This window comes from Passer montanus, unplaced genomic scaffold (assembly GCF_014805655.1).
Source record: "Passer montanus isolate IOZ18808 unplaced genomic scaffold, ASM1480565v1 scaffold8, whole genome shotgun sequence".
Taxonomy (NCBI): Eukaryota; Metazoa; Chordata; class Aves; order Passeriformes; family Passeridae; genus Passer; species Passer montanus.
The window spans coordinates 13,925,352-13,952,588 of record NW_024373256.1 but is presented as its reverse complement, the minus strand read 5'-3'; the positions used below and the strand labels follow the sequence as shown (position 1 = coordinate 13,952,588).

Below are 27,237 nucleotides of genomic sequence, written 5' to 3'. Positions count from 1 at the left end.
AGAGTGAGCTGTAAGGAAAACCTGAGCTTGTCACTGCTTTCAGCCACTTGTGCTGCTTATCCATGTTCTCCTGGCTCTGCCCAGGCTGTCCTGGTGCCTCCTCTGCTTCCCAGATCATTTATGTTCATTGTAGCACTGGGGGAGACCAAGAGCTGCCTTCCCCAGGGCAGCTGCAGGGTCAGGTTCTCACCCTCTGCTCTGGCAATTCAGAAATCACTCCAAGGAACAGGCTTTGGACAGAGATCTATGGTGCTGCAATGGTTTTTTTGTGACGAGGTTTGGCTTTGATTCATCCCCCAACAGAGAGAAGACTTTTGGGTTCACCTGGGCATAATGAAAAGAGAAGAATTGGGAATCCCTGACCTTAGAGGGACTTGTGCCATTTCCTGACTGGTCTCATTTTCCCCACTGATTTTGTGACTGGTGGCCTTGCTGCTGCTGCCTGTGCTGCTTGCTCTGGACCCAGCGTTGTTGGGGGGTGTAATCCCTGTGCTTGGACAGTGAAGGGCCAAATATTTATTGCCAATTTATATTTTCACAGGCAGTAATGTGAGAGTTGTCTTCAGCTTAGCCAGGTAACAGCAGTGAATGCTGCAGACTGCCTCTTCCTGATGAATTCAGTGGGAAAGCTGCTAATTGTCATCTTCTGGATAAAAATTCAGAAGAGCCAAAGTAGCAGCTTGCCCTTTTTATGCAGTGAAGGCAGTTCTGGGGGGGAATGGTGGGTGTTGGATTGTGAGGGAGCTGTTCAGACAGTGTAACTCCCATGGCATTACCTAGGTGGGACCTCTGAGGAGTGCTCCTGTTGGTGCTGGACTTGTGATGTGTATTGAAATATCTTCATTTGTTTCTTTAGCAAAAGGAGCAGCATGTCTGCAAAGACAAATTCTCCACCGCTGGAGCCTCCAGCACAATGCTCCTGCCTCCAGCATTGCTGCTGTCAGGATGTACAGCACCCAGACAGCAGAGAGCAAGGAGGAGGAGCCCCTGCACACCATCATCAGCAACACAGAGAACGTGAAAGGTGGGCCTGGCACACGTGTCTGGTGGGGCTGCTCCTGGGGTGCTCCTGGGTCAAGGTGTGGTGCAGGTGAGCCTTCCTCAGCAGTGCTGCTGCCTCTGGAGGAAGTGCAGGTGCTGCTCACCACATCCTTCCCATCTGTGTTGCACCCTCGCCTCCCAAAACCTGGGCGTGGAGGTCAGCATGGCCTTCACTGAGAAACAAGGACATCAAGGAAGTTGATGGTCATGTGTATGTGTGGAGGCTCCACAGGCACTGGAATTGGCTGAAAAGAATGTTCTGTGTCTGCCCAGGTCATTGCTGTGGATCATGGAGGTGTGGTGAGAGTCCTGGTGTCAGCCCTTTAGCTAGAATGAACTGCTTTGCACACCTTTGGGGACAGGTGCTCTAAAGCAGTCTGAGCAATGAGTTATTCCAGCACAGAAATGACATCTGAACTCGTGCCTCTGTGGTTTTCCTGGAGGTACTGTTGAGAGTGCCAGGCTGTGCAGTCCCTGTGGGGTTGATGTGCTGGCTGCCCACACTCCAGCTTCACCCCATCCCTGGGGGATGTACGTCCTCGCCTGCAGGGCATGGCAGAGGTGATGTGGGACTTGTGGCTTTTCCCTGTTTTCCCAGAGTTTTCTAATGGCTCTTGCAGGAGAAAGGAGTCCTCTAATGCCTCTTGCTATTTTTAAAAGGCCAAGGATGGTTTTTCAGCTGAGATATTTTGTAGTTTTAGTTTTTTTCTGAGGAGGTTTCTCTTCCTGGACACAGTTCCTTACCTGCAGGGGAGGCTGCACAGATGTGTTCATCCAGCCTGGCCTTGGACACTTCCAGGGATCCAGGGGCAGCCACAGCTGCTCTGAGCACCCTGTGCCAGGGCCTCAGCACCTTCACAGGGAAGAAGTTCTTCTCAATATCCCGTCTATCCCTGCCCTCTGGCAGTGTAAAGCCATTCCCCCTTGTCCTGTCACTTCAGACCCTTGTCCAAAGTCTTTCTCCAGCTCTGCTGGAGCCCCTTTAGGCCTGGAAGGGGCTCTAAATGTTCACTGAGCTTTCTCTTCTCCAAGCTGAACACTCCCAACCCTAACCTTTATTCCAGGTGCAGCCTCTAAACATGAGTTCCAGGCTGAAACAAAGAAACTGCTGGACATTGTTGCCCGTTCCCTGTACTCAGAGAAAGAGGTAAGACACCCTCAACTTGCTGGGAGATTTTCTCTTGGCAAAGCCCCCCTCTGTCAAGGGATACATCCCAAATGGTTGAGCTGGGAGAATAACTGTTCGGTTCCCAGTGAGTCCTGAGCTTTCATGTCTGGCTTTCTTGAATGATGTTTTTTAAGACACCTTGGAAATGTCTTTTTGAAACAATTTGCAGGTATGGCCGAGTGACTCTGAGCCTTGAGCCTCTGCAGTTTCACACTGAGTTTGGACAAACTGCTCTCCTGGCAGATAATGGGGAAGCACAGTGTGGGGAGCTGGGAATTAGTTTGTGAAGGCAGTGATCTCCCAGGGGTCGGGAGGGCTGTGCAGGGCCAGGCTGCAGGGTCAGCTGTGTCTCCTCCCCAGGTGTTCATCCGGGAGCTGATCTCCAACGGCAGCGATGCGCTGGAGAAGCTGCGGCACCGCCTGGTGAGCGAGGGCAAGGCCTTGCCAGAGCTGGAGATCCACCTGCAGACAGACAGTGGGAAGGGCACCATCACCATCCAGGTAGTTCCCTCTGCTAACAGCAGGGTGATATTCCCTGCTGCTCTCGTCACTGGCCTTTGTCCTGAGAAGAGACACTGGAAGCTGAGCAGCAGCACAGTCTCCAAGCCTGCCCAAATATTCTGTCCTCAGCTGGGCTGTGGTTCATGAGGCTGTAACCTCAGGATTTGATGAGAAATCAGTAATGCTATCTGCTCCCCACTTGTAGCCATGGGAAGATTTGCTGCTCCTTCTTTCCCTATTGGGAAGTACCAGTGGCTTTTCTCCCAGCACCCCTGCCTAGTGCAGGTTCCCAGGTTGTGTGAGTTTCTCACTAATGGGTAAGTTGTGAATCTGGTTTCCTCCTGACCTTTGGGGAGGTTTTCATGCACCTCCTTAAGTCTGAGGTGTTATATGGTTGCAGACCTTCTCTCTCCCCTGGGTGAGGGGAAATAAATGCCAGGGTGGTGAGAAGACCTTCCCATTCCTGCCTGTCTCTCTCTCTTCCTGCTCCAGGACAGGCTGAGTCCAGCTTCTGCTGAGGTTCTGCCCTCAGGCACAGTTGGGGCTGTAGGTTTGGGCAGTAGCACAGCACTCACCTGTGCCCAGGTTTTGGTTGTCCCTGCTGGTGACAAAATGCTGACTGTGGGAGGGAGACAGTCTGTAAGAGCAGTCACCTGTGGGCCTCAGCATGGGGAGGGATGTGGAGTTGGGCTTTCTGTCTGTACTTTGATCTTGCTTGTGGCTCTTGTCCAGGGTGGGAGGCTGAGCCTCAGGTTTGGTGTTTTCTTGGCAGAGTTCCTAATGTAAAAAAGACAAACTGGCCATTTTCCTTATGGAGCTGTGTCAGCCATGAGCATAGCTGTGAACACTCCTAGGAGAGCAGAGGAGGAGGAGGAGGATGAAGCAGGCAGCCCTGAGTGACCATGGCAGGTCCAGGGGAGATGTGGCACAGACAGAGCACACAGGCTGATATTTTTCACGTGGGACAAAAGCAGAGGGGGCTGTTGCAGGCTGCACAGTTATTTTATATTTCTGTTCCTCTGCAGAACAAGTGCTGCAGTTGCCATGGGGAAGTTAGAGCTTGTCAGTGGGCAACACAGTCACCAAGCAGAGATTCTCAAAGCCTGGTGCAGGGGCTTTGCTATTCCTGTCACACTGTTGCAGTTTTCTGACTCCTGTGTAACACCAGTTGCTTAAGGAGCCCTTCCCTTAGCCCCAGGCAGGGGGTCATTGCTGCCTTTCATCTTTCCCTTTTGAGATTGTATAGACACAAAGCATCTGACTCCATCAAGACATTGTTACCTCCATGCCCTGTCCCTGTGGAAGCTCTCTCCCTGTTTGCAGTTTGGTTGGAGAGCTGCTTGCCCTCCTTGCAGGGTGCCTCTGATGCCATCCCAGTTAGATGGGTTAGGATTGGGCTTTTTATAACCCCCTGCCTGGCTGCCAGTGCCTCTCTAATGCCATTAAATGAGTCTTAACTAGGAAGCTTTAAACTGCAGCAGTCCTGGGCTGTGGGGAGCAGTGAGAACAACGCTGCTCCAATCTCTTTAATAGCTTTGCCTTCTCCAGAGTGCCCAAAGCTCCTTACCTCCAGTCAGGGGGTTATTTATAACTTCCTGAAGAAGCAAACTGCACATAATGATTACTGTGAACAAGCGTCATTCAGAACATTTCTCTGCCTTTCAGGAATGCAAAGGTGAAAGAAAGCTTGCTGCAGTGATTGAGGCAGAGATGGATCTTCCTTTTGCCACTGTTTTGTTTTCTGTACCCACTAGAACCTACCAAAAAAGAGGCAGCAGGTCCCTCATACATGACCTGTAGCAATGGTCAGCCCTTTATTATTCCTAGAAAGGTCCCATTGTCTCACTCTCACCCCTGGATCCTTCTCAGATCTCCATGCTGCTCTGTGCCTCTGCATCTGCTGAATCTCTGCCCTCCTCTTCCAAGCCCTGTAGCATCTGTGTGTCTCACTGAGCTGAGGAAAGGCAGGTCTGTAACGTGTGATGGCCATTACAGGCACATTCCTGGGGGATTATGTAGCTCTGGTATAGGACTGCACTCATCTCTGTTCAGTGACTGCAGTTCTCCTTGCTCTCTGCCAGGACTGAATTCCAGTCATAAGCACAGCAAGACTCAGGATTCTGATGGATGTCCTCATTCAGGAATATTCGCCTAAGCCTTGCAGTGTAGTATCTGCTAAGAGGGATGTGTTCACTGAGTTCCACCACCTCACTTCCTTCACCAAAGTCCTTTGTTTTAGCAAATTCCACCATTTCCTCCATCCCTTTGGAAACTGCCTCATGTTTCTAGGACAGCTCCATCTGTAGCAGCCACAGCCTGCAAGGTCAGGGTGGTTAAGAAAATCCATTTGAAAATGTGAGGGGTGTGTTTCCAATGAGAACAGCTCTGCAGATCTCTGCAGTTCCGCGTGCTGAGGCTTTACCAATGTGCTTTTGGACCCTTTGAGGTGGGAACAGAGAGCTTCTTACAGACCCCAAGGCTCTGTGAGCACAGAGCTCACCTTCAGCACCTGCACGAGGTGACAGGCAGGTGACAGGAGCTTGGCTGTGCTGTGGTGCTGTTGGAGCTGTGCAGTTTGTGCCATGCTGCTGTGCCTGGTGGTGATGTGTGAGCTCAGGCTGCAGCCCTTCTCCTTGCTGAGGCTTAATTTAGGGCTAGGAGAGTTTAGAGGAAATGGTTTGAAATGTTTACAGAGCTGATGGCTGCTGCTGCTGGGGGAGGGAGGGAGTGTGCTTGCTGTTCCAGCACGGAGAGCAGCGTGGCCGCTGCCAGAGCTTGGGCTGCTCCGTTCCCTTTGTTGGGCTTTCATCTCTCTCTTGCCGTCATCCAAAATCAGTGTCTGTGAAGCCACAAAATCACCAGTTTGCTGTGTTGGGAGGAGTTAAAATGACTGCAAGCACCACTCCTCCCTGCAACAGCTCCCTGTATCACTGAGCAGATCTCTCCTGCCTCACCAGTTACAGGCACAGCCTGTAACAAGGACTGGGCTGTGCTGGGGCTGCAGTCAGGATTGGGCTGTTTGGGCTGTAAGGTCAGGGCAGATGCACCCTTGTGTCCCACAGAGCTTGGGGCAGGTGGGGAGCAGGTCCCCCTCCCCTGTGGGATCAGGCTACAGCAGAGAGGGTGACCTGCACTGCAGCATCCGTGTGTCACTTGGGCTTGAGGGAGCACGAGATGGACAGGTGGAGATAGAGGGGTAAATCTGGCTGTCCTGTAGCAAGTCTTAGGTGGAATTAAACCTACAGAAATGTGCCACGGATTGCAGGGATGGGCTACAGCTTCCAGTGGTTGCATCATCTTCAACAAATAAGCCCAGGACCCAGAAATATAAACACATCTCAAATAACCTGTGGCCCAAGGAAGGAAGTGCACAATCCTTTAGTTCTCTTCATGGCAGATCAGAGCATATCCTGTATAAAAATGGGAAATTCAAAGTGGATGAAAGGCAGTGCTTTTCTGCACAGTGGGTATTTAGACCTGGATGGGTGGAGGCTGAGCCTGTGGTTTTGCAAAGGAGAGCTCAGGCTCTCTGCTTTGGACAACTTCCATGTACTGGGCCAAGATTACCTCGTGTTCACAGGCATCAGTTTTATTCTGGCTTTTTCATCTGCTGGTTGCTGCTGCAGATGCTTTAATGTTTCTAAACCAGAACGTTGCTCTAGTGCAGCTGCTGTCCTGGTCTTGTGAATTGGAAGTCTTTAATCAAGGTATTTAAATAACAGTGGGCACATTTGCTAATCAGACATTTTGGGATTTTATTACTTTATCAACTGGTGAAAGCAGCATGTCTTTATAATATAGTCAGTGTTCATCTGATGCCCCGTTGAGGTTTTACACTGAAATAAATGTTTCAAGTGTTTGTTTTGCAAGGAAGCAAGGTGAAAGACACAATAGTTCAGCCAGGTACCTCTAACTGGGAGCATTCCTTCCAATGCAGTCATGGCAGGGCAGCAGTTAATGGCTGCTTAATGGGTTGTTAGGTGTAAGGAAGCTCTGCAATACTTTAAATTGGACTCAGGTAATGAGCAAAGCTAAACTAATCTTACACAGCAGGGCTCTGCAAACATCCAGCACCCTCACCACAGGGTTAGAACAAAGGGCTCAGAAGGCACAAAGGTGCAGGTCAGCAGCAGCTTTGGTACCTTGGAGGTCTCCACACATAAAAAGGTGCTAAAAACAAAGTTCAGCTGATGTCTCTTCGGGGTAAATGTTACTGAGTTGAGTTCAATACCTGTGGCCACCAGCCCTTCATAGTCTGAAGGTCTGCAGCCTCTTTGTTGTCTTTTATAAAGGATGGTTTGGGGAGGATTTTTACTCTGCACCCTGACAAGTACCAGAGGAGAAATTCGCCCAGGTGAGGAGGTGGTGGTTCTGCTGGGTAACAGCAAATCTTCTGTAATTAACGTTCAACTAATGAAGGGCCAGTGCACTGAACTCTGTCTTGGTCTCTCCAAGCTGTAGAGAAACACTTGGCACGTGGAACTCTGAGCATGTCCCTCACGTTTTGTAATTTGAGAAGCCCCACTGAGAAGCCCCACTTAAAAAGAAACACTTGGCACCTGGAACTCTGAGCATGTCCCTCACGTTTTGTAATTTGAGAAGCCCCACGTACAGTTTGCTTTGTGCTGTTACAAATCGCTCTCCTGTGGCTGTGGTGAGCCTGATAAAGCTTATCTTGCAGGGGAAGAGAAGTTGTAGTGCTGATGGTGGAGCAAAGGCTGCATGGTGCTGGTAGAAGGAGGTTGCAGGGGTTGGGTGCTGCCATGGTGGTTCCTGGTGAAGGTGCCCAGCAGCCAAGGAGCAGCTGGTGCAGCACAGAGCGGTGTGAGAAGGGCAGTAGAAGTTCCACCAGCTGCTTCCTTGGATTTCATGGAGCTGGAGCTGCCAGCACTTGGGTGGGCCCAGCCTGAGGTGGGTGCTCATGGACAGGTTCAGTTTCTTCCCATGAGTGCAGAGTTCCTGCTCTGCAGAGCTCAGCTCCCATCTCTCCTCCACTGCTGCTTTATTCCCGTTCCCTTGAGCAGCTCCATGTGGTGAAGGGAGCCAAAGGGCAGCTGCAGCAAATGTGGACATGGCAAGGGTGGGTTGAATCTTGATGGTGTCTTCAGCCTAATCCACCCAGGTGTTTTCCTGCAGTAGGGAGTGTCTGCTTTGCCAGAATCTTCACTTTCTGCTCCCCCCGTCAGCATCCTGGCTGTTTGAGCCCTGCTTTCTTTGTTCATGAGATTCACCCTCATCAAAGCAGTCTCCAGGAACTGTCATTAAGCATTCTGCAGTCAGTTTGGCAGGGCATTAGGAATTCAATAGCCAATAAATTAATGGGGTAAGGATGTATTTTTTTTAACACATTGGAATTTGGGAATGACATGCTGTGCTATAAATAGAAGTGGATCAGAGTTCTGTTCAGGGTCTGGCATGAAGAAAAACTGAACCAGATGCTGAAAGCTGTTCTTTCTGGATTTTTCTTCCCTGGGGGAAGGGACCATGTCAGATTCCTGAGATTTTGCCATACGCTGTTTGTTTTCCTTGGCTTTTGATCTCTCACTGTTGAGATCTTTCTGGGCATCATCCCTGTGCTCAGCCAAGAGAGCTGACTGGCTGTACTGTACTTAACCAAGGGAAAGGGATTGCTGTGCTCTGACTCGTGGGGGGCAGGAAAGTGTCTTACCCACATGGCACCTCACAAGCTGAGCAGTTCAATCCTTCCCTGCAGTTAAACACTGCATTAAGAAATCCATACTGCCATTAACTCACTTGGGTAGAAATAAGCCCAGTAAATGCTCCTTGGGTGGCAGAGGACACTCTGGCACCTCACCTCCGAGCCACCTAGCAGCTGCCAGCTCTGTTGCAGCTGATTTTGCTGACCCTGCACACCAAATCCCACCCCTGCTAAGGCACTGGGGACGTGTGAGCCCACTCTGGATGTGCCAGATGCTGTCAGCTGCAATAACCATGCTCACAGGTGCTCAGGTAGAGCTGAATCCCTCGTGGGAAGGAGACTCACATCTCACTTTTCACCTCAGAGAGTGGCTCAGAGAACATGTAACAGTGGGTTCTTGGGATGCTTGTGTTGGGTAGAGAAGCTGCTGGGATTTGGGAGGGGGAATGGCACTTTTTTCTGGGGAGTGGCATCCTGGAGGACAGTAGCCTGCCCTTTGCTCCTGTGGAAAATGTATGTGGAGCAAGTCTGAAAACACACTGGACAACAGAAAGGGAAAGATTTCTGCTGGGGTCCTGTGTGAGAGGGTGGCCATTTCTAGCTGGGGTTTGCTGTTACCTTTGTTGCCTTGGTATGTCATGCAAATTGAAGTTGCAGCCAGGTTTGAGACTTACTGCAGCCTTTTCTGGGTGGTGCTGCTGCAGGCTCTGCTGCCTGAGATGTGTGAGCTGCAGGGAGATGTTTATCTGCATGCAGCAGTGCAATTCTGGAATAACCTGGGGGTGACAAGGAGCTGTGTTCCTCTGAAGCTTGGGCAGAGCATCACAAAGTGTGGCTGGTGCATTGTATTTTGGCTGAGGTCAGGCTGTTCCCATGGGAATGCAGTACCCAGCTCTCCTGGACATTGACAGCTCCACACTCACACCGTGGAGCACAGGGTGAGGGGGAGAAGAAGGGGAGAAAGGCAGAGCAGATGGAGATCAGTTCATGTGCTGCTTGCAGACAAGGGTCTGCATTACCTGAGAGTTAAGGGCTTTGCTGCTCTGCTGCTGATTCCCAGTGTTCCACATCTGCAGACTGCAAACAAGCTGCTTCTCTCTGCTCCTCAACTCCCCCTCAGAGCAGTTCAGGCATGGAGGGTGTGTCTGTGCATGACATCTGGCACCCTGGGGCCGTGGCTGGGTTGGCATCTCCTTCCTGCACTGCCATCCTGTGCTTTTTAGAGGGATGTAGAATCCAGCCTGTCCTGGCATGGTTTTGTCTTTCCTTGAGAAATGGCCAGGGTCTCTGAGCTTTCTGGTGGTTTGTGGGAGCTGTGGCTGCCCCTGGAGCTCTCTGCCCTCTGAGTCTGTCTGGCCATGGGCAGATGGAGTCACAGCTGGAAGTTTGCTGCTGGATTTACTACTCAGAGGGAAAGCAGAGAGTGGCAGTTGGAGGCAGAAGTTGCTTGGGTGCTGTCTGCTGGAGCAATGATTCCCTGCTGATATTTGAGCTGCAGTTGCTGTTTCTTTTCAGGACACAGGTATTGGGATGACCCAGGAGGAGCTGATTTCTAACCTTGGTACCATTGCTCGATCAGGCTCAAAGGTAACTTGGGACAAGGATCCTTCTCCCTCCCTTAGAAAACTCTTCTCCAGGTACAACCACTTTTGTTCTCCCAGTAATTTTTCATTCTCTTTTGTCCCTTGGCCCTCAGCCCAGCTGTGAAATTACACCCCTCTTGGAAGGTGAAACCTGCCTTTGAGTCTTTTGGCTCTCAGTGGTCCCTGCTGTGCTGTGGGAGGCCCAGGGAGCCCAGGCAGTGCAGATGGGCCCTGTGTGTGGCACTGCTGCACCCACTGCCCTCACTCCAAACACCCTCCTGCCCAGCCATCCTTACAGAGGGCACCCACCCACTTGGCATTTGCCCCATGTCCAGGGGAGCAGCAGCTCTGTCCCCACAGCAAGGTGTTGTACACGTGTACCTGGTTTTTCTTTCATCTCTGGACACCATTTTAAGGTTTCCTGCTCCTGACTGACCGAGCTCTTGCTTGTTTTCCCTTTACTGCTCTAAGCACTGCTCCCCTTTTCCAGAGGTGCAGTCCCTGTGCAGGAACCCTTTTCCTTGGGAACCTTCCTCAGAGCACTGGTGCAGGAGCATGGGGTGAGGGTGCTGGACTGCCAGGCTGCAGTGCCTGAGGAGCCCAGCTGGGCATTGATCACAACTCCAGCAATACCTGAAGTCACTGTGTGCTGCTTTGTGTCTCCTTTGTTCCTGCAGGCTTTTCTAGAAGCTCTGCAGAGCCAAGCTGAAGCCAGCAGTAAAATCATCGGCCAGTTTGGAGTGGGTTTCTATTCAGCCTTCATGGTGGCTGATAAAGTGGAGGTGTTCTCCCAGTCAGCAGAGCCAGGCAGCCCAGGCTACCACTGGTCATCTGACGGGTGAGGCTGCAGAGTGGGGTGGCAGCATGGGGGGCTGTGTCCACACCAGGCATGGCCTGAAAGCTCTGCAAAGGCAGGGCTTGTGTGTTCTTTCAGGACCTGGCTGACTGGTTTAGGTCCTGCTCTGGTTGTACACAGTAACAAAGCATGGCCAAGTGTGCCAGTGTGGAAACTGCAAGGGCAGAGTTGGTTTGTCAGAGCAGGCATGCTGTGGACAGAGTACCTGCCTCTCCTGTTCCATCCCTGCTGGCAGCAGTCAGCCCAGGTGCCCACAGCACAGGGACAAACTGAACCTCCTTGCTCTAATCATCCTCTGAGGTTTGGCCCAAGGCACCCACAGAGAGCAGAGCTTGTGCAGCACTGGGGTCTGCAGGCACACCCCCTGTGGCTCACAGCTGTGTGCTCATTCTTTGCTTTTTGCTTGAAGTTGCAAACATCTGTGATGGGAAAGCTGTGGGCTGCTGGACATGTTGAAATTGGAGCTTCTGAGGGTGACAAGCTCAGCATTTCCTTAAAATTTCCTCAGAATTTACTACATTATTTAAATTCTTGAGAAAACCATGACACCAGACTGGTTTGGGTTTTCACTAGCTAGTGTCTGCAGAGCAATGTGTGCTGGGTCTGGAGATGCTGTGGGGAAAACAGCCACATGCTTTTTGGGGTTTCTCAGAGGCACAAGGAGCATTCAGGCATTCAAGACTTTTTTGCCTTTTCCTCTTGGCCTTGAAGAGTTGTGCATGCTCTTAGTTGAACAGTTTCTGTCATATCATGAGTGTACCTGAGGCACAAACTGACACAGTGTTTGTTTCTAATCCTAGTTCAGGGATGTTTGAGATTGCAGAAGCATCTGGGGTCAGAGCTGGGACTAAGATTATTATACACCTCAAAGAAGACTGCAAAGAGTTTGCAAATGAAGACCGAGTCAAGGGTGAGTAGAGGAGGGGAATGCTGTTACCCCTGGGCTCTGGAAAGTCTGTTGGTGCTCACAGATGGGAGGTGAATTTACAGGTTTTTTTCCTCTCTTGCAATTTCTTTCACCTGCTGTTACTGAGGGAATTCCTGCTGTGTTGTTTCCACAAAGGTGACCCTTCTGTGTCTTCTTTCCCTTCCAGAGGTGGTGACAAAATACAGCAACTTCATCAGCTTCCCCCTGTACCTCAATGGGAGAAGAATTAACACGTTACAGGTGAGGTGGAGGCCACAGGCAGATCACTCATGGAGATGAACCACTGTAATGCTCCACTGGAGACAGGAAACAGCATAAAGCTGTCCCTGGAAATCAGGGCAGGATTGTCCAGGATATCACAGACCTTGCAGTGATCACTTAATTAGAACAAAAGGAAACAATCCAGCTGAAGTCATACCTGCAACAGCTTCTGTGCATTTATTGTGGAAAAGTCTTGGAGATCAGCAAGATCTGTACCATCCCTTGTCCTGAATTATTATTTCAGTGCTTTATAATGCTTATTCTGTTCAAGCCATGTGATGTGTTAGTGCTGTAGGGATTGCTCATGTTGCTGGTGTGCTGACACCTCTCACTGCAGTTCTTCCTGTCCTTTACATGGAACAGCCACTGCCAGGGAGTGGTTGGGGTTTTTCAGCAGCTCACAACCTTATTTATTCCCAGCTCCTAGCTGAGCACTTCTTGATGCTGGCATTTTCTGACCACTGACATTATACTGCAGCCAGATCCATTTTACTCAGATGTTCTTGGCCCAATTGCAGGCATCACTTGGGAGAAATTAATTATCTTTAAAACAGAAATCTATGAATCATTTTCCTCCAGCATCTCCTCTTCTGATTGTTTAAAGCTTTCTCACCTAAGAGAGCAGTTAGAGAGCATGTGTGTGGCTTTTTTGTTTCCTGGAATGTGGCACTGGTTGCACAGACTTTCAAGACTGTATTTAAACATTTTACCATGTTAATTTATCTAAGGTTCTGTAATTGGTGTTATTAGTCACTGATTATTTATTCCTGCATAATAGGGTTTCTGTTCCAAAGGCTTTCTAGCTGTGCCCCTTAAATTACAAAACCAGAAATAGCTTCAGACAGCTGTTTGCTCTCTCTGCCTGACAATCAATAGAACAGGCTCCCTGGAGAAGAGCAGTAGTAGAGCAAGGGCTGAAATGCCCTTAATAGAGTCATGGACTTTTATCTTCTTATCAGAAAGTCTGGTTTCCCTTGGGTTACAGCAACAGCTTTATTCTCATTATGCTCTCACTTCATGCCTTTTCTTTATCCAGGATCTTGGCTTTGTGTTTTTTCACACATCAGCATCAGTTCACTGCAAACAGAGCCACAGCTGTTTCCCTGGTGGGGTTTCTCCTCAATGAGCTCCTGAATGCTCACAGCATGGAGCTGGGGGCTTCTCTGGTTTAACTGGGATAACTGTTAGATACCAGTGATCCCTGAGAATGCAGCATTTTCCCTAACACAGCTGCTGTAGAGCACCTTAGCTCCCAGTGAGCCCCATAATCCTACCTGTGATCCTGCAGACCCTCCATGACACTTGTGTGTGCTGGAAATCAGGGGGAGCCACCTGTGGAACAAGGCTCTGAGGCAGAGGAATCCTTAAGAATTTCAGTGCTGCCAGGGACCTGAAACCCTTGGGCTCTGAGGGTGGGCTGGATGTTGGTGTTGTCCCCAGAAATCACTCCTGTCACTCATTTGGGCTTGAGTGGCAAAGAGAGGCAGTGACTGAGATGGGCTTCACCCAGCTGGGAACACACAGTTCTGCATTGAGTCCCACATCTTTGTTGGATGCAAGTCTTTTGATCAGGTACTGGAAACTGAAACATGCTGTGAGCATGGGCTGAGTGCTTCAGAAAGCACTGGGGGAGTTAGAACAGCAGCAGGTGGAAGCTAGAGCTCATGGCTTCAGTGCATGTGTTCATGTGGGAAACACTGCTGGAGCAGTGACCCTGCAGTGGTTCACAAAGCAGCTCCCAAGCTGCTGAACAAATCAGCAGAAAACAGTGCAGGAGCTGCTTCACAAGCTCTTAGCTGAGACTGTGACCTCCATCAGAGAGGCAGATTGGTTACAAAAGTCTCACTAAAACTTTTGCTTTTCCTTTGCTTGCTGGTTAGGCCTTGAGAACTTGACCAGTACTCCCAGTCAGTTGAGCTGTGGGATCTGCCCAGGATGGCCATTGGCAAGTGCAAGGCAAAGGAGGTTAGCCAAATCCCTTTTGTTTTGGGCTAGACAAGCTGCCCTATACATGTTGCAGGGCAAGAGTTACCTCTGAGGGGTGGCCTGAGAGCACACGAGGGGCAGTAGTTTGTTCATGGATAATGTGCCTGAGCCACATCCTGCTCCCAGGCCGTGCAGAAGAGTCTGTTTGAAAGGTTCTATTTCCCTGCTCCGGCACCCTGGAGGCTGCAGAGCTGATGGGAACTGTTCTCCCTGCTCCTGCACAGGCTCTGTGGATGCTGGAGCCCAAGGACATCGGTGAGTGGCAGCACGAGGAGTTTTACCGCTTCATAGCGCAGGCTTACGACAAGCCGCGCTACGTCCTGCACTACCGCGCCGACGCTCCCCTCAACATCCGCAGCATCTTCTACGTGCCCGAGCAGGTGCGTGTGCTGGCCTGCAACCTGACACCTCTGCCCAGCTGCTCTGCAAGGGGCAATGCAGAGCTCCTTGGGGAAGGAGCTGCAGGGGGATTATCTCTGCAGTGGGCCGGGGGCTGCAGGGTAGTTGGGAGACTGAGCCATGACAGGAGCAGTGGGATGGCTCACGTGGGTCCCCAGGGAAGAGAGCCAAGATTTCAGCTCTCGTTGGGTTCAGTGTTGTAGGGAAGACCACAGTGTGATGTGAGCACCCTGCACAGTGCTGGTGTTACCTCCTGTCTGTTTTCCTGCAGAAGCCATCCATGTTTGACATCAGCAGGGAAATGGGCTCCAGTGTTGCTCTCTACAGCCGCAAAATCCTCATCCAAACCAAAGCTGCAGACATCCTGCCCAAGTGGCTGCGCTTCCTTAGAGGTGTGTGTGGGACCAGGAATAGCAGGTTATGGACAATGGCTTCCACAGGGATGAGGCAAGGGCTGCCCTCCTGAGCCTGGCACTTGTGTTTGCATCACTGTTCAAGGGTTCCTTTGTGTTCCAGGTGTTGTGGACAGTGAGGATATACCCCTGAATCTCAGCAGGGAGCTTCTGCAGGAGAGTGCCCTGATCAGGTAAGCAAGAGTATCTCTGGACTGAGATCCAAGGAAAAGATACAAAGCCATGAGGGAGAGGGAACAGTGGACTCACTACAGCCCTGCACAGAGAGACATTCACCTAAAATGTCTTGTCTGGCTCTAGCAGTTGTCTTTAAAAAGGCTTGTTCCTCTTGCAGGAAGCTCCGTGATGTTTTGCAGAAGAGGTTGATCAAGTTCTTCATTGACCAGAGCAAGAAGGACCCTGAGAAATATGCCAAATTCTTCGAGGAGTACGGGGTATTCATGAGAGAGGGAATTGTCACGATAGCAGAGCAGGATGTCAAGGTATGAGGAGTCTTGAAACACTGCAGCTGATGGGAAAGATTGCGATGAGCTGGGATGAGAGAGACTGCTACTTCCCATGGAACTTGCGTGCCCACCTGGGTCTGCCAAGAACCTATGGATTCTCTAGTGCCTAAACTTTCACTCTTTCTGACTGGTGCTGCTTCCCATTTATTTTGAGACCCTGCAGGATCATGCTGTTGTCAGCCCTCCCTGGTGCAATGTCAACTACAACAGGCAATAAAGATGGGCCTTCCCCTCCTGTTGCCTAATTTCCATTTCCAGGAGAGCTTGACCTACATCCTCTCTAAATCACTTTTGTGCCTTTAATATGTGGAGCAGGAAAGGAGGGATTCCGAATCCCCTGAGCCATTTTGCAGGGCTGCCAAGAGGCACAGGAATCCTTGGTGCTGGGAGGGGTCGGGTGGAGCTCGGTGACCCAGCTGGGCCCCCAGGAGCACGTTTCTTGCAGGAGGACATAGCCAAGCTGCTGCGTTACGAGTCGTCGGCGCTGCCCGCGGGGCAGCTGACCGGCCTGGCCGAGTACGGCTCGCGCATGAAGGCCGGCAGCAGGAACATCTACTACCTGTGTGCGCCCAACCGGCACCTGGCCGAGCACTCGCCCTACTTCGAGGCCATGAAGAAGAAGGACATGGAGGTGGGTGAGCAGGGGTGCCACAGCCAGGGGAGCACCCTGAGCTACTGCAGCAGTGGTTGGGCTGGGTCTCAGGGCTGGCTCTCAGAGCTGGGCAGGGCAGCGAGGCCTGTGACAGAGCCCTGCCAGCATGGTGCCTTTGCCTGGCCTCCTCTGCTCTGCTCTGTGGCATGAGGCCAGGAGGGACCTGTCACACACTCTTAACTAAAACATTTAAAAAAAACAACATTCAGCTTCTAGGAGTATCCAAAGGAGGGCCATGAAAATGGTGAAGGGCATAGAGGAGAAGCCATATGAGGAGCGGCTGGGGGCACTTGGTCCATTCAGCTGGAGAAAAGGAGACTGAGGGGAGACCTCACTGTGGTCTTCAACATCCTCACAAGGGCCAGCAGAGGGTCAGATGTTGATCTCTTCACTCTCATGACCAGTGGCAGGACCTAAGGGAATGGCTGGAGCTCAGCTGGGAGGTTTAGGTTGGGTATCAGGAGAAAGTTTTCACCCAGAGATGTTGGGCACTGGGACAGGCTCCCCAGGGAAGTGCTCACAGCATCAAGCCTGTCTGAGTTCAAGAAGCATTTGGACAATGCTCTCAGACACAGGGATTGTGGGGTGTGGTACACAGGGACAAGAGTTGGGACAGTGATCCTGATGGGTCCCCTACAACTCAGCATATTCTGTGATTTAGTACTTGTACAGACACTTGGTTCTTATATGTTTCCTACCTTTGCTGGACCCCAGAGCAGGAGCCTGGAGCTGCTGTGCAGGGCTGTAATTGTGTTACAGTTGTCCTCTGGGGGCAGGGGGACCTCTCAGGACTGCAGTCAGTGCTGGTTCTTACTTTCCCTGGGCAGCTGGACTTGCTCAGCTGCAGGCCTGCCACCCATGGTAACAAATCCCTCCAAGGGTCTGCTTTCATGTCAGGCCCTGAGTGACAGTCACTGTGGGGTTGAAGCTGTGAGTTTCCTCTGTGATGTTCCTGCTGTTTGGTACGGAGCTCCTTGGGAAGGACGGAATGCTCTTACACCCCAAACGTGTTGCTGTCCCTTTGTTGGCACAGGTGCTGTTCTGCTATGAGCAGTTTGATGAGCTGACACTCTTGCACCTCCGGGAGTTTGACAAGAAGAAGCTGATCTCTGTGGAGACAGACATTGTTGTTGATCACTACAAGGAAGAGAAGTTTGAGGAGAGCCGCCCAGGTACTGTGAGGCTCCCCTGTCCCCTCCTGCTGCACTCTGCCCTGCTACCCTGAGCAAGCAGGGAGGGGACACCTTCCTCCCCTGCTCTTGCAAGAGCCTTCCACCCTCCCATTCTCATGGTCTGAGGCAGCTCAGAGTTTTTGCAGACTGGGTTCATCTCACATGATCAAAGTTCAATGGAATGTCATGTGTGGAGTTGCCATGATTTTATTTCATACATGAACCCCATGCATACATCTGGTGCCCAGACAGAGGCAGGCAGCCCCTGGCAAGGTGTGACCCTGCCCTCTCTGGGTATGGCATGGTCTGGGATGAGGATATGTAGGTGTGTGCTGAGTGGTGCTGTACTCCCACTCCCACAAGACAACTGATAAATAAAAGTGTGAAATGGAAGTGCAGAGACTCAGTTCATTGTCCATTGCACACACACTCAGATGTGCCCTCTTTCCCTGCCAGCTGGAGAACGTCTGACAGAGAAGGAGGCTGAGGATCTGATGGCCTGGATGAGGAATGCCTTAGGCTCTCGAGTCACTGGGGTGAAGGTGGGTAACTGAGTACAGGAGATCCACAGAGGTAATGATCCAGGGAAAAAGGATGATAGGTGGTTGGGGATCTGCTGCCACAGATTTTTTTTTGGACCCTGTGGGAAGACATTCTTCTCCTGCCTCCTGTGTGTGAGTGGTGTGGATTTGTCATTGGAGGGCATTTGTCATTGGATGGTCAGTGTGGCAGCAGAAGCAGCACATCTCAATCTGTATTGAGAAAAGCCCATATTGCAGTTGATGCTCAGGTTACCAGAACAGGCTGGTGACTTTTCTTGCTTGTGGACTAGAAAGGTGTATTGGCAAGGAATGCTTTGGGTCCTGCAGCCCACTGCCTGGGGACTGTGGGGCCATTTGGGCCCCCATCTTTCCTGCTGGGTTAGGCAGGTCCTGTGGGATGGAAATGAATCATGTGAAGGCTTGGTGTGGATCTGTGCTGAGGAGACTCCAAGTCCTCAGACTTTCCCACATGTCCAGGCTTTCCACAGTCTTTTGGAAGTCTCATTTTGTGATGCCTCATATTGTTCTGCTGAAGTGCTGAGTTGAGGACATCAAGGGTTTTTGCAAGTTTGTCATCCTTCACTTCTGTTTGATTTGTGAAAGCTTTTTCAAGTCTCTCTCCCAGAGTATTTGCTTGAGTGGTAGCTATGTGTTCAGGGCTGCCAATTTTACTGCAGGCCTCTATAATTTGGGGCAAGCAGGACTGTTGGGATCTTGCACACCTCAGATGACCTTTTTGCATTCTGGATGTGCACTGTCCATGGCGGCCCTGACTGGTGCTTGTGCACAGGTGACCACGCAGCTGGACACGCACCCTGCCATGATCACCGTGCTGGAGATGGGCGCTGCCCGCCACTTCCTGCGCATGCAGCAGCTGGCCAAGAGCCAGGAGGAGCGAGCCCAGCTCCTGCAGCCCACCCTGGAGATCAACACCGGGTAAGGGGGGACAGCACCAGCCCTGGGACACAGCAGCCTCTCAGAAGTGGAGGCAGAGAGGAGGCAGTGTAAGGCTGCCAGTTAGCAGAGTCCTCCCCATTAAGTGCAGTCAGTGCCACAGAGCCTTAATCTGTGAGGCTGTGTGGCACCTTCAATGTGCCCCCACACACTGTGCAGTCCTCTGGGGACCATGGGGGTTGTAGGGACAGATAGAAGAGAGAAGTCCCCAGAACAGGAGCAAGGAAGTTGACTTTGGTGACCCACTGTGACTTAGCTGCTCATTCTGGAAATAAATTTCTCACTGTGTCCTAAACCAGCAAGTCTCAGTGTTGATCTCTCTCTTACAGGCATGCTCTGATTAAGAAGCTCAGCGAGCTGAAGGACAGTCAGCCTGATCTGGCCCAGATGTTGCTCGACCAGGTGAGAGCCAGACCTTCTCCAAAAGCAGCACCATCCTTCCCAGAACCAGCTTGCAGACCATGCATGGCAGGGAACAGGATGAACCATTACAGTGGGCAGAAGTCACATCCTTCTGTGGTCCCTGGGTATTTCTGGGACTTGTGATTGATGTTTTCCTAGCAGGTGCCCTAGAAGACATTCTTGGTTTCAGCATGCAGGTCCTGGGAGGGACACTCCCTTCCTCCCTCAGGCAGGTTGCTTTGGTGCTTATTTAGTGCTTTCTTATTGTTTTCAGATTTATGAGAATGCCATGATTGCAGCAGGACTGAATGAGGATCCCAGGCCAATGGTGAACCGGCTGAATGAACTCCTCACCAGAATCGTGGAGAAGAACTGAGCCCCAGGGACTGAAGGATGAACTCTGTGCTGACCTCATGCCTCTGGCACAGCCACTCAGCAGCTGCTTGCAGGCACTGTCCAGCACAGGTTCATGGGCAGAGGGCAGGGAGAGTGCTGGGAACATCCAGCCCTCCCTGCACGGGGAGGAGCCACCTGTAATTATCAGATCCCACGTCATCAGCTTGTTCAAAGAGCAGTGCTCTTAGTGGGGACAAAATCCAGAGGTTGTTGCTTAAATAATGTGCCCAAATTTCTGACATGAGCCTGAAGAGCCTCATTTCAGACTGTTTCTAAAAATGGTCTTTCTCAAAACAGATGTTGCCAGCAAGATCCCCTGTTAGATCTGTCAATACACCCCCCTATCCACAAAATCCCTGCTCACCTTTGTGCTCTGAACCAGCACTGGAAAAATCAATTAATTAGTTTAGAAACCTCCAGGTCTGACCAGGCAGGAGGAGTTTGCTGGCATAGAGACAGCTTGCTGCCTTTGGCAGACACAGATACTGTTGGTGGAACATGTCAGTGCAATCCCATGGCAGAAAAGATCACTGAGCTGCTGCATAAGTGAGTTCATCCTGGTCTTGTGAAAAAAGGGAAGTAACTGGGAGGCAGCTTTCTACTGTGTGGCTTTCTGGAGAGTCTGTGAGATAAACTGCACACCTAGCTGATCTGTATTTATGATAAATAAACATTGTTGTTTTCCAGACATCCCCCCACTTCACTCTCCTCTTCATTTTGTTGGTCTTTGTCTTCCAGCTGGTGATGTTGGTTTGTCTCTCTTCAGATGCTGTTTGGTTCTTCAGAGCATCAAGGACTGGACATGGTGGCAGGAGAGGGATGGGAAAGCAGGAGAATGTGTAGCTGTGAACCCTGCTAGTTTTGTCTCTGAAGATGGGATGTGGCCCTTGGTTTGAATCAAGCAGTGGTGGTTCACACAGAAGTGCTAGATTCCCTCTGTGTCTGCTTTACGGGATGGGAAAGCAGGAGAATGTGTAGCTGTGAACCCTGCTAGTTTTGTCTCTGAAGATGGGATGTGGCCCTTGGTTTGAATCAAGCAGTGGTGGTTCACACAGAAGTGCCATGCTAGATTCCCTCTGTGTCTGCTTTACAGTAACCATGCAAATGGTTTATAAGAATCCTTTCCCTGCTCAGTGGGGCTCTGAGCAGCCCTGGTATTTGTGTAGCTTATCTTTAAATTGCCAGATTAAGATGCTGGGACTGGGTTTGGTTAACTGTTTTGGAGCTGTGATGGACAGGACAACCTCCAGCTCTTTAAGCTACAGGAAGCCTGGCTGTACACAGAGGAGTGAAAAATTCCTGCAGCTTGGGGGACCATATGAGCAGTTTAACATCACCTAACATTTTATTTTTATTCAGATCCAGAAGAGGAAAAAAATAGTGACAGTTTAGAGGGTGCTGAGACAATCAAGGAGCCATCTTCTCCATCCTACAGCACTGGTGATACATCCTGTCAGGAACATTGTGCCAGCAGGACCAGGGCAGTGACTGTCCCCCTGAGCATTGCTGAGGCACCTCCAGCCCTGGGGCAGTCCTGGTCCCTCCCAACAAGAAAAGACATTGAGGGGCTGCAGCATGTTCACAGAAGGGAACAGAGCTGGAGAAGGGCTGGAGCTGCTGGGGGGGCTCAGCCTGGAGAAAAGGAGGCTCAAGGGGACCTTTTGGCTCTGCACAACTCCTGACAGGAGGGGACAGCCAGGTGGGAGTCAGGCTCTGTTCCTAGGGAATAGGATGAGAGAGAATGGCCTCAATCAAGGTTATGCCAAGACAGGTTCAGATCAGATATTGGGAAAAATCCTTCACTGAAAGGGTGGTCAGGCACTGGCACAGCTGCCTGGGGCAGTGGTGGAGTCACCATCCCTGGAGAGATTCAAAAGACATGTGGATGTGGCACTTGGGACATGGGCTAGTGCTATGTTAATGGCTGGACTTGAGGATCTTTCCCAACACAAATGATTCTGTGATTGTAACATGGACTGAAGCAAATAAAACCTTTGGAGATTTGTGCTGTGAGCAGCACAGCAGATGAGTGTGGTATCCTGCAAGCTGCACACCTGATAAAGTGCCTAAAAATAGGAGAGTTGATAAAATGAGCTGAGGCTGGATGCTGCTTTGCAACCTTTGCTGCACTGAGAAGCAGAGTGTGCTTGGAGTGAGCTGGCCATGAAGTGCCTGACACATCTTTAACCTTCCTGTGAATCCTCCAGGAATCCCAGCTTTCAACCTTTGCTGCACTGAGAAGCAGAGTGTGCTTGGAGTGAGCTGGCCATGAAGTGCCTGACACATCTTTAACCTCCCCATCCTGTGAATCCTCCAGGAATCCCAGCAGCCCTTCAGGTGCTCATTGTTTGCCATGAGGGATTTGTGAATAAAATGTCCAATAGGATGTCTGTTACTGGAGTGCACACCTACCCTGTGTCCCTGTGCCCATCAAACGTGGTGAGAGGAGGTGATGCAGCAAGGAGCCACAGCAGCAGGATCAGGAGGGTGCTTGGGCCCAAATCTCACATGTTCACGCTGCTTTGTCCGAGCCACTGGATCCTCACCTCTGGGACTCAGCTCTCCCTTTTATTTTGCAAACATCTGCAGGGAATGCTGGTGTGTGAGGATGATATTCCTGGCTAACAGAGCAGATCCTAGTGGAAAAGGTGGATCTATGGCATCATGTTGATGAACACAAACTGAAGTGCTGATAGGAACACAGGCAAGTTGCTCTGTAGCTGCTGTCTGGATGATGATTCCGTGTCTGAAAACACAACAGAGGCTCTTTGGTAAATAGTTTCCTGTAAACAATGTTGCTTTGTGCAGAAAATTGATCTACTGGATTTAATTTTTTTTTTTTTCTGACCTTATTTTGCATTAGGTTCCTGGGGTTTTGAGAGGGGGGGTTGTTAATTTTTCTCTACAAGTTAAACTTTGTGTGCTGAAAAGCCATTGGTGATAAACAGCGTGGCTTCCTCTCCTGCCCTGCCCAGGCTCATCAGCTGTGAAATCAAACCTATATTCTCCAGGGCAGAAGATGGAAAAAAAAAATATGGGGAGTGAAATGCAGTTTGAAAGGACATTCTGGAGACCTCGTGCTTTCAAACTTGGACAGAATCCCTCTCCTGTCTGGTGTGGGACGTTGAAACTGGACTGGCCATGAAGTGGTTCAGGGGCCAGACTGAGAACAGTTTTCTCTTGTCCAGACTTCCTGCTAAGACCATCAAGAGTGTCTTGGGTAGGCTCCAGGTCTGTGATTTATGGATAAACCACAAGCCAGGAATCTGCACTCTTAAGCTCCTTGAGCAGCAACTGTTTAAAACATTATGGGAAGAAATGGCCACTGTCTCCAAGAGAGAAAACTTGGGAGCCATTAATAATGTTTAGCACTTCTGAAGTTATTAATTAATCTTCCTGCTCTTGTTGTGAAGTGAGTCAGAATTATTCTTACTGTACAAATAGGGTCTGCATGGAGCTTAAATAGATTTCCTTAAGAGACACAGTCAATCTGCATTAAGGGCACAGCACAGGACTCCAGAATCCGAGCACTATGTGAAACAGACCCCTCCAGGATCCAGAGGCATGAGAAAAAGGACCTGCTGGATTGGATGAGGCAGTAAACAAAATTTACAGCACCTTCAAAAGGCTCTGCCCAACACTCTGCTCAGTGAAAGTTCCTCCCAGGGCAGTTCTAGGTCTGCCCAAACCTTACCCACTGAAATCATGTTCTTTCCCAATAACTCCTGGGCTCAAAAATTCCTGAGATTTCAGAGAATCTGTGGAAGTTTGGCTGCTTATTGGAATTGTCCTGTAGTAAGTCCTTTCCAGCTGGTTTTCCCCCCTATTGTTTGGGAAGAAAAGGATGCTAAAATCTGTTTTGCTCTCTACCCGGAACTGCTCACCTCCTGATGCTTCTGGACTGAGCGAAACATGGGTCTTCCTTTCTTTCATCAGCAGGTTTTCTTCTAGGGAAAAAAAATAATTTGTTCTCTCTCTGTTTTCAGAATCTTTTGTTTCTCTGTTACCTCCCTTTACACTTCACCTGCATCTTCCCTGGGGCCCTCTATGGCTGATGTTGTGGTTTGATGCAGCCCAGGCCAGGAGAGGATTTTCTCTGCCTGGACACTCATTCTCCCAGGATAAACCAGTGTTCCTTGGTGCTAGAGCTCCTTCTAGCAAGAATTTAACCTAAAATCACAAAATTCTTCCCATCACATCCCTCCTGGAACTGGTTTGACATGCAAACAAGTGGGAATAAGTAAAGTCTGCCATTAAGTCCTGGCAGAAATGGAAGAGCTGGCAGGAGCACAGGGACCAAAAGCTTCAGTAAGTACTTAAATTTGTAAAGACTCCTGATGGCCTCATTGTTAAATTTATTTACAGCAGCAGGAAAGATGAAGAATTAGGGGAAGAAGCAGTTTCCCTGTCTGTTTAAATCCACATGGCAAAAGGTATTGCAATGAGCTGTCCATTAAACATCCACGCAGTGTTATTCCAAATGCCATGACAGGACCTGCAGGGGGTTTGGGGTCAGTTAATCCAGAAGAGTCTGAGGAGCCAAGCAGAGCTTGTTCTCCTTCTGCAGCCCAGGTAAAAGAGGCACAACTGGGGTTAAAACCCAGCCCAGAACTAGATCAATAAACCAGTCCTTCATGGAACTGTGCCACATTAAATCCTTGAAACCTGGGAAGTCAGAGCTGTGGCAGGAGGCAGAGGCAGATTCAGCTGCAGTTTTGTTTCTCAATCCCTGGACTTGTTCTGTCCCAAGTAGTTTAGCAGGTATTTTATAAAACAGGAGTTCCACATTACCTTGCACCATGCTTCAGGAAATCAAAGCACAGGGATTAGTGGTTTTAGATGGGAACTGTATTTTGAATGTGTTCAGAGATTCTTTAATGCCCAGTGCCCTGGCTGAATGATGGTGATTCTTCTTGGAAATGATAATTCATTTCACTCCCCAGGAGAACCAGATGGATTTTGGTTTATACTGCTCAAACTTGTGCCATGTGAGTGACTGAATGGAAACAGGCTCATTTTCCTGGCAGGCTTACAGGAGGAGATGGATATAGTGGCCTGTACCATCCCAAAATTCACACTTGACAGGAAAACAAACCAAGCTTCTTTTGAGGAAAATGCTGCATTTTTCTTTGCTTGGTCCTTTCAAGTCTTTGTGCTGAGTTTACACAAAGCTCTGTCATCCAGAAGGGAGATTAACACAAGAAATTGGTGCAAACCCAAACCTTCCTCATTGGAATTGGCCTCAGTGGCTGCTTCTCTGATCACTGCTGACCTGGACTGAATCCATTTGTCTGAAAAGCTTAAAAAAGTTCATCTGAAGATGCCAAAGAGCCACCATGTCACAAGTCTTAACAGAGAGCAGGGGATCTGCTCTTGAACTGAGCAGAAAGTGAAACAGAAAGTTTGAGCAATGCTGACTGCAGCACACTGGGGGTGAAAATGTACATTCTGCATCATATGTAATTTATGTACTCATAGATATGCAGATAATATTTACTACAAATCCCATTACACAGCCAATTCTAGCAGTTATTTTGAAAACCTTTTCATGTCAGCAATAATGTTCACAAGCCCCAGGGTGACAGTAAATATCCTGCCCCTCACAGTGTGCCCCAAGTGCTGCTGCTTCAGGGACCTGCCTGCAACTACACAGCTGTAATTCAGGGCTGAGCACACATTAAATTAAACCAAAATTTTCATTCTGGAGCCTAAACCACTGCAGCCCTGAGTTGTATCTGATACAGAGCAGTTCCCTGGGGGGGAGGAAAAGTGAATTATTGAAAAATTGGGGTGCAAGTCAGATTAGCAGCCTGATTTTGGGAGGGCTGCTTCTCATCCCTGTACCTGCCACTGTTGCTGCATCCTCCAGCTGGTGCTGGGTACAAAGAGTGACCAGAGAAGCACGTCCTTGGTGCCTTAAGAATGGCCCTAAATGTCCTGTGAAACAGGTGGCCATTTGGTAGCCAGGATGGACCACTAAGTGCCAGTGCTTTTGGGTGCATCTGCTCTGGGAACAGCACAATTCATTTGGCTTTTGAGTGCTTCTGAGCTCAGGTTAGGGCCCTGTGCAACGAGATGTTCTCGTGCCTTGGTGTAGCTCCTGTGTCTTGGTTCACAACTGGAGTATTTTCAGTCTGTTTGTGCAATAGGCACTTGCAACTGCTTGCAGGATTTTCTTCTGAGGGCTCCTCATTCCCATCAGTGCAGCAACTTGAGCAAGAACTTGAATAAACCAGCAGAAGTGTTGAAAGACACGAACCAAAGGATTTCTTCTCATCAGTTTTGCACTGACAGGGGCATGCTGAATCTCTGGGGGAGACTCACTGCAGAAAATAAACCCCTCAGTTCTGCCAAAATAACCATTCTTTGTTTGAAATCCAAGGGTTTCCAGCTAAAATGGTTTGAACAAATTAAAAATTAAAATTGCTTTGCTGGAAATGAAAACTCACAGTGCCTCAAGAGCTTATTTCATTCTAAAAGTTGTAGTTGATTCTTTTTCTTGAGGTTTCCAAACAGGCAATGCCATAACAGCCTCAGGTTCTTTTGGTGATGTCAGATCATGGAGATGTAATTATGGGACAGTGTAATGTGCAAAGGAGACATCCCCTTGTTCACCATTAGGACTGATTTGCAGTTATTAGCAAAGTGCCTGTCTTGATGTTTTTAAAGTTCCAGTGTGCTCTGTGTACCATTAAACCTCTTTCCTCTGCCTCTTGGCCTGTTATGAAGTGCTGCTCAGGAGTGGTTTTGGTTCTTGCCACAGCCAGGCTGAGCATTGAGAAAGAAGATCTGATTTCAACACTGAAATTGTAATTTCAATCACATTCAAAATGCAGATCCAGCATATGAGCCCTCCCACCCCACCTCAGGTGATTTTACACCTGCAAACCTCTGGCCACAATTAGCTAATGGTTTGGAAGAAATTATTTCTGATCCTGCCTCTAAGGTGATACTCACTGAGGATCCTGAGCCCTGAGGAGCTAAATGGAGTGAGTAGAGCACTTGTTTTCCTGCTCAACCCCAGGCAGAAAAAGGCACAAAATAAAAAGGCAAAGCTCTTTTGACAGAAAAGCTTGAGTTATGCCACTGCTCACCGTGAAATTTCAGTGTTTCCATCAATTTCCACCTGAGCAGCACAGCATCGATTACAACCCCAAAACACCACAGTTGTAATGGCTTTGGCTGCAGCTGCACTGCCGCCACAGGTGTGCCTGAGGTTTTAAGGTGGAAACGAGTGATTTTCAATGGTAGTTTGTGCTCACGAGCAGGTGCTGTGTATTTCTCTCCCTACTTAGAACTTGTACTTATATTTTTATAGATAGATTGCTTGATTTCTATATAATGAAACTCCTTAAAAATACAAACGAGCCGTGCTGTACCATATGCTCTCCTCTTTCGGTGGTGTTCTGGCCATTGCCTCAGTGACAGGCGGGTCGAAGGAATTTATCAAACGCCCTCCCTGTTCTTATTTTAGGTCCCCGCCCGGCTCGTTGGGGCCGTGAGGCGGGACGTGGTGACCGGGCCGCCGCCGGTGGCCGGGGCCGCCCGCTTCCTGCGAGGTTTTCCTCAGCAGACACCGCCGCCCCGTCGGAGAGAGGCTCCGGCTGTTCTCCGGGAGGGACGAGGGGCACTGTCCCGGACCCCGGGGCGCTGCCGAGGGACGGGAGCGCTCCCCGGCCCCATGAGGGGAATGGAGGGGGGGGCGGGAGGGAACGGTCTCCATGACAACCGCTGGCGGGAACCCTGTGCGCATGCGCAGATAGCGTGGAGATGGCCCTCTCACCGTCCCGCCGGCCGGATCTGCGCATGCGCACGGCG

The 27,237-nt window shown here is 50.0% G+C and overlaps 1 protein-coding gene and 1 long non-coding RNA gene across 2 annotated transcripts; one reads left to right on the top strand and one right to left on the bottom strand.

Annotated features, from left to right (window-relative positions):
• Window positions 1–807: 807 nt before the first annotated feature.
• TRAP1 (TNF receptor associated protein 1) lies at window positions 808–20,117 on the top strand. The gene is made up of 17 exons (XM_039732308.1): window positions 808–1,024; window positions 2,106–2,188; window positions 2,570–2,710; window positions 9,885–9,956; window positions 10,630–10,790; window positions 11,609–11,718; window positions 11,903–11,976; window positions 14,208–14,363; window positions 14,654–14,774; window positions 14,899–14,968; window positions 15,130–15,277; window positions 15,747–15,932; window positions 16,987–17,125; window positions 17,582–17,667; window positions 18,458–18,603; window positions 18,951–19,023; window positions 19,298–20,117. The coding sequence occupies exons 1-17, from the start codon at window positions 823–825 to the stop codon at window positions 19,397–19,399; spliced, it is 2,070 nt and encodes a 689-aa protein (XP_039588242.1). The 5' UTR covers window positions 808–822; the 3' UTR covers window positions 19,400–20,117.
• Window positions 20,118–21,837: 1,720 nt separating this feature from the next.
• On the bottom strand, window positions 21,838–27,087 carry LOC120513262. Its single transcript, XR_005630226.1, has 3 exons — window positions 26,799–27,087; window positions 23,304–23,366; window positions 21,838–22,165 (listed from the first exon to the last, which is right to left on the bottom strand). It is a non-coding gene; the product is annotated as an uncharacterized LOC120513262 (long non-coding RNA).
• Between the last annotated feature and the right edge of the window lie 150 nt (window positions 27,088–27,237).

What these genes read in the sequence shown, in the direction of transcription:
- TRAP1 (XM_039732308.1), top strand. Translation starts at nt 823, where the DNA reads ATGTGTATTGAAATATCTTCATTTGTTTCTTTAGCAAAAGGAGCAGCA. An exon ending in TTGCTCGATCAGGCTCAAAG is followed by an intron (nt 9,957 to 10,629) that starts GTAACTTGGGAC and finishes TTGTTCCTGCAG; the next exon opens with GCTTTTCTAGAAGCTCTGCA. An exon ending in AAATGAAGACCGAGTCAAGG is followed by an intron (nt 11,719 to 11,902) that starts GTGAGTAGAGGA and finishes TTTCCCTTCCAG; the next exon opens with AGGTGGTGACAAAATACAGC.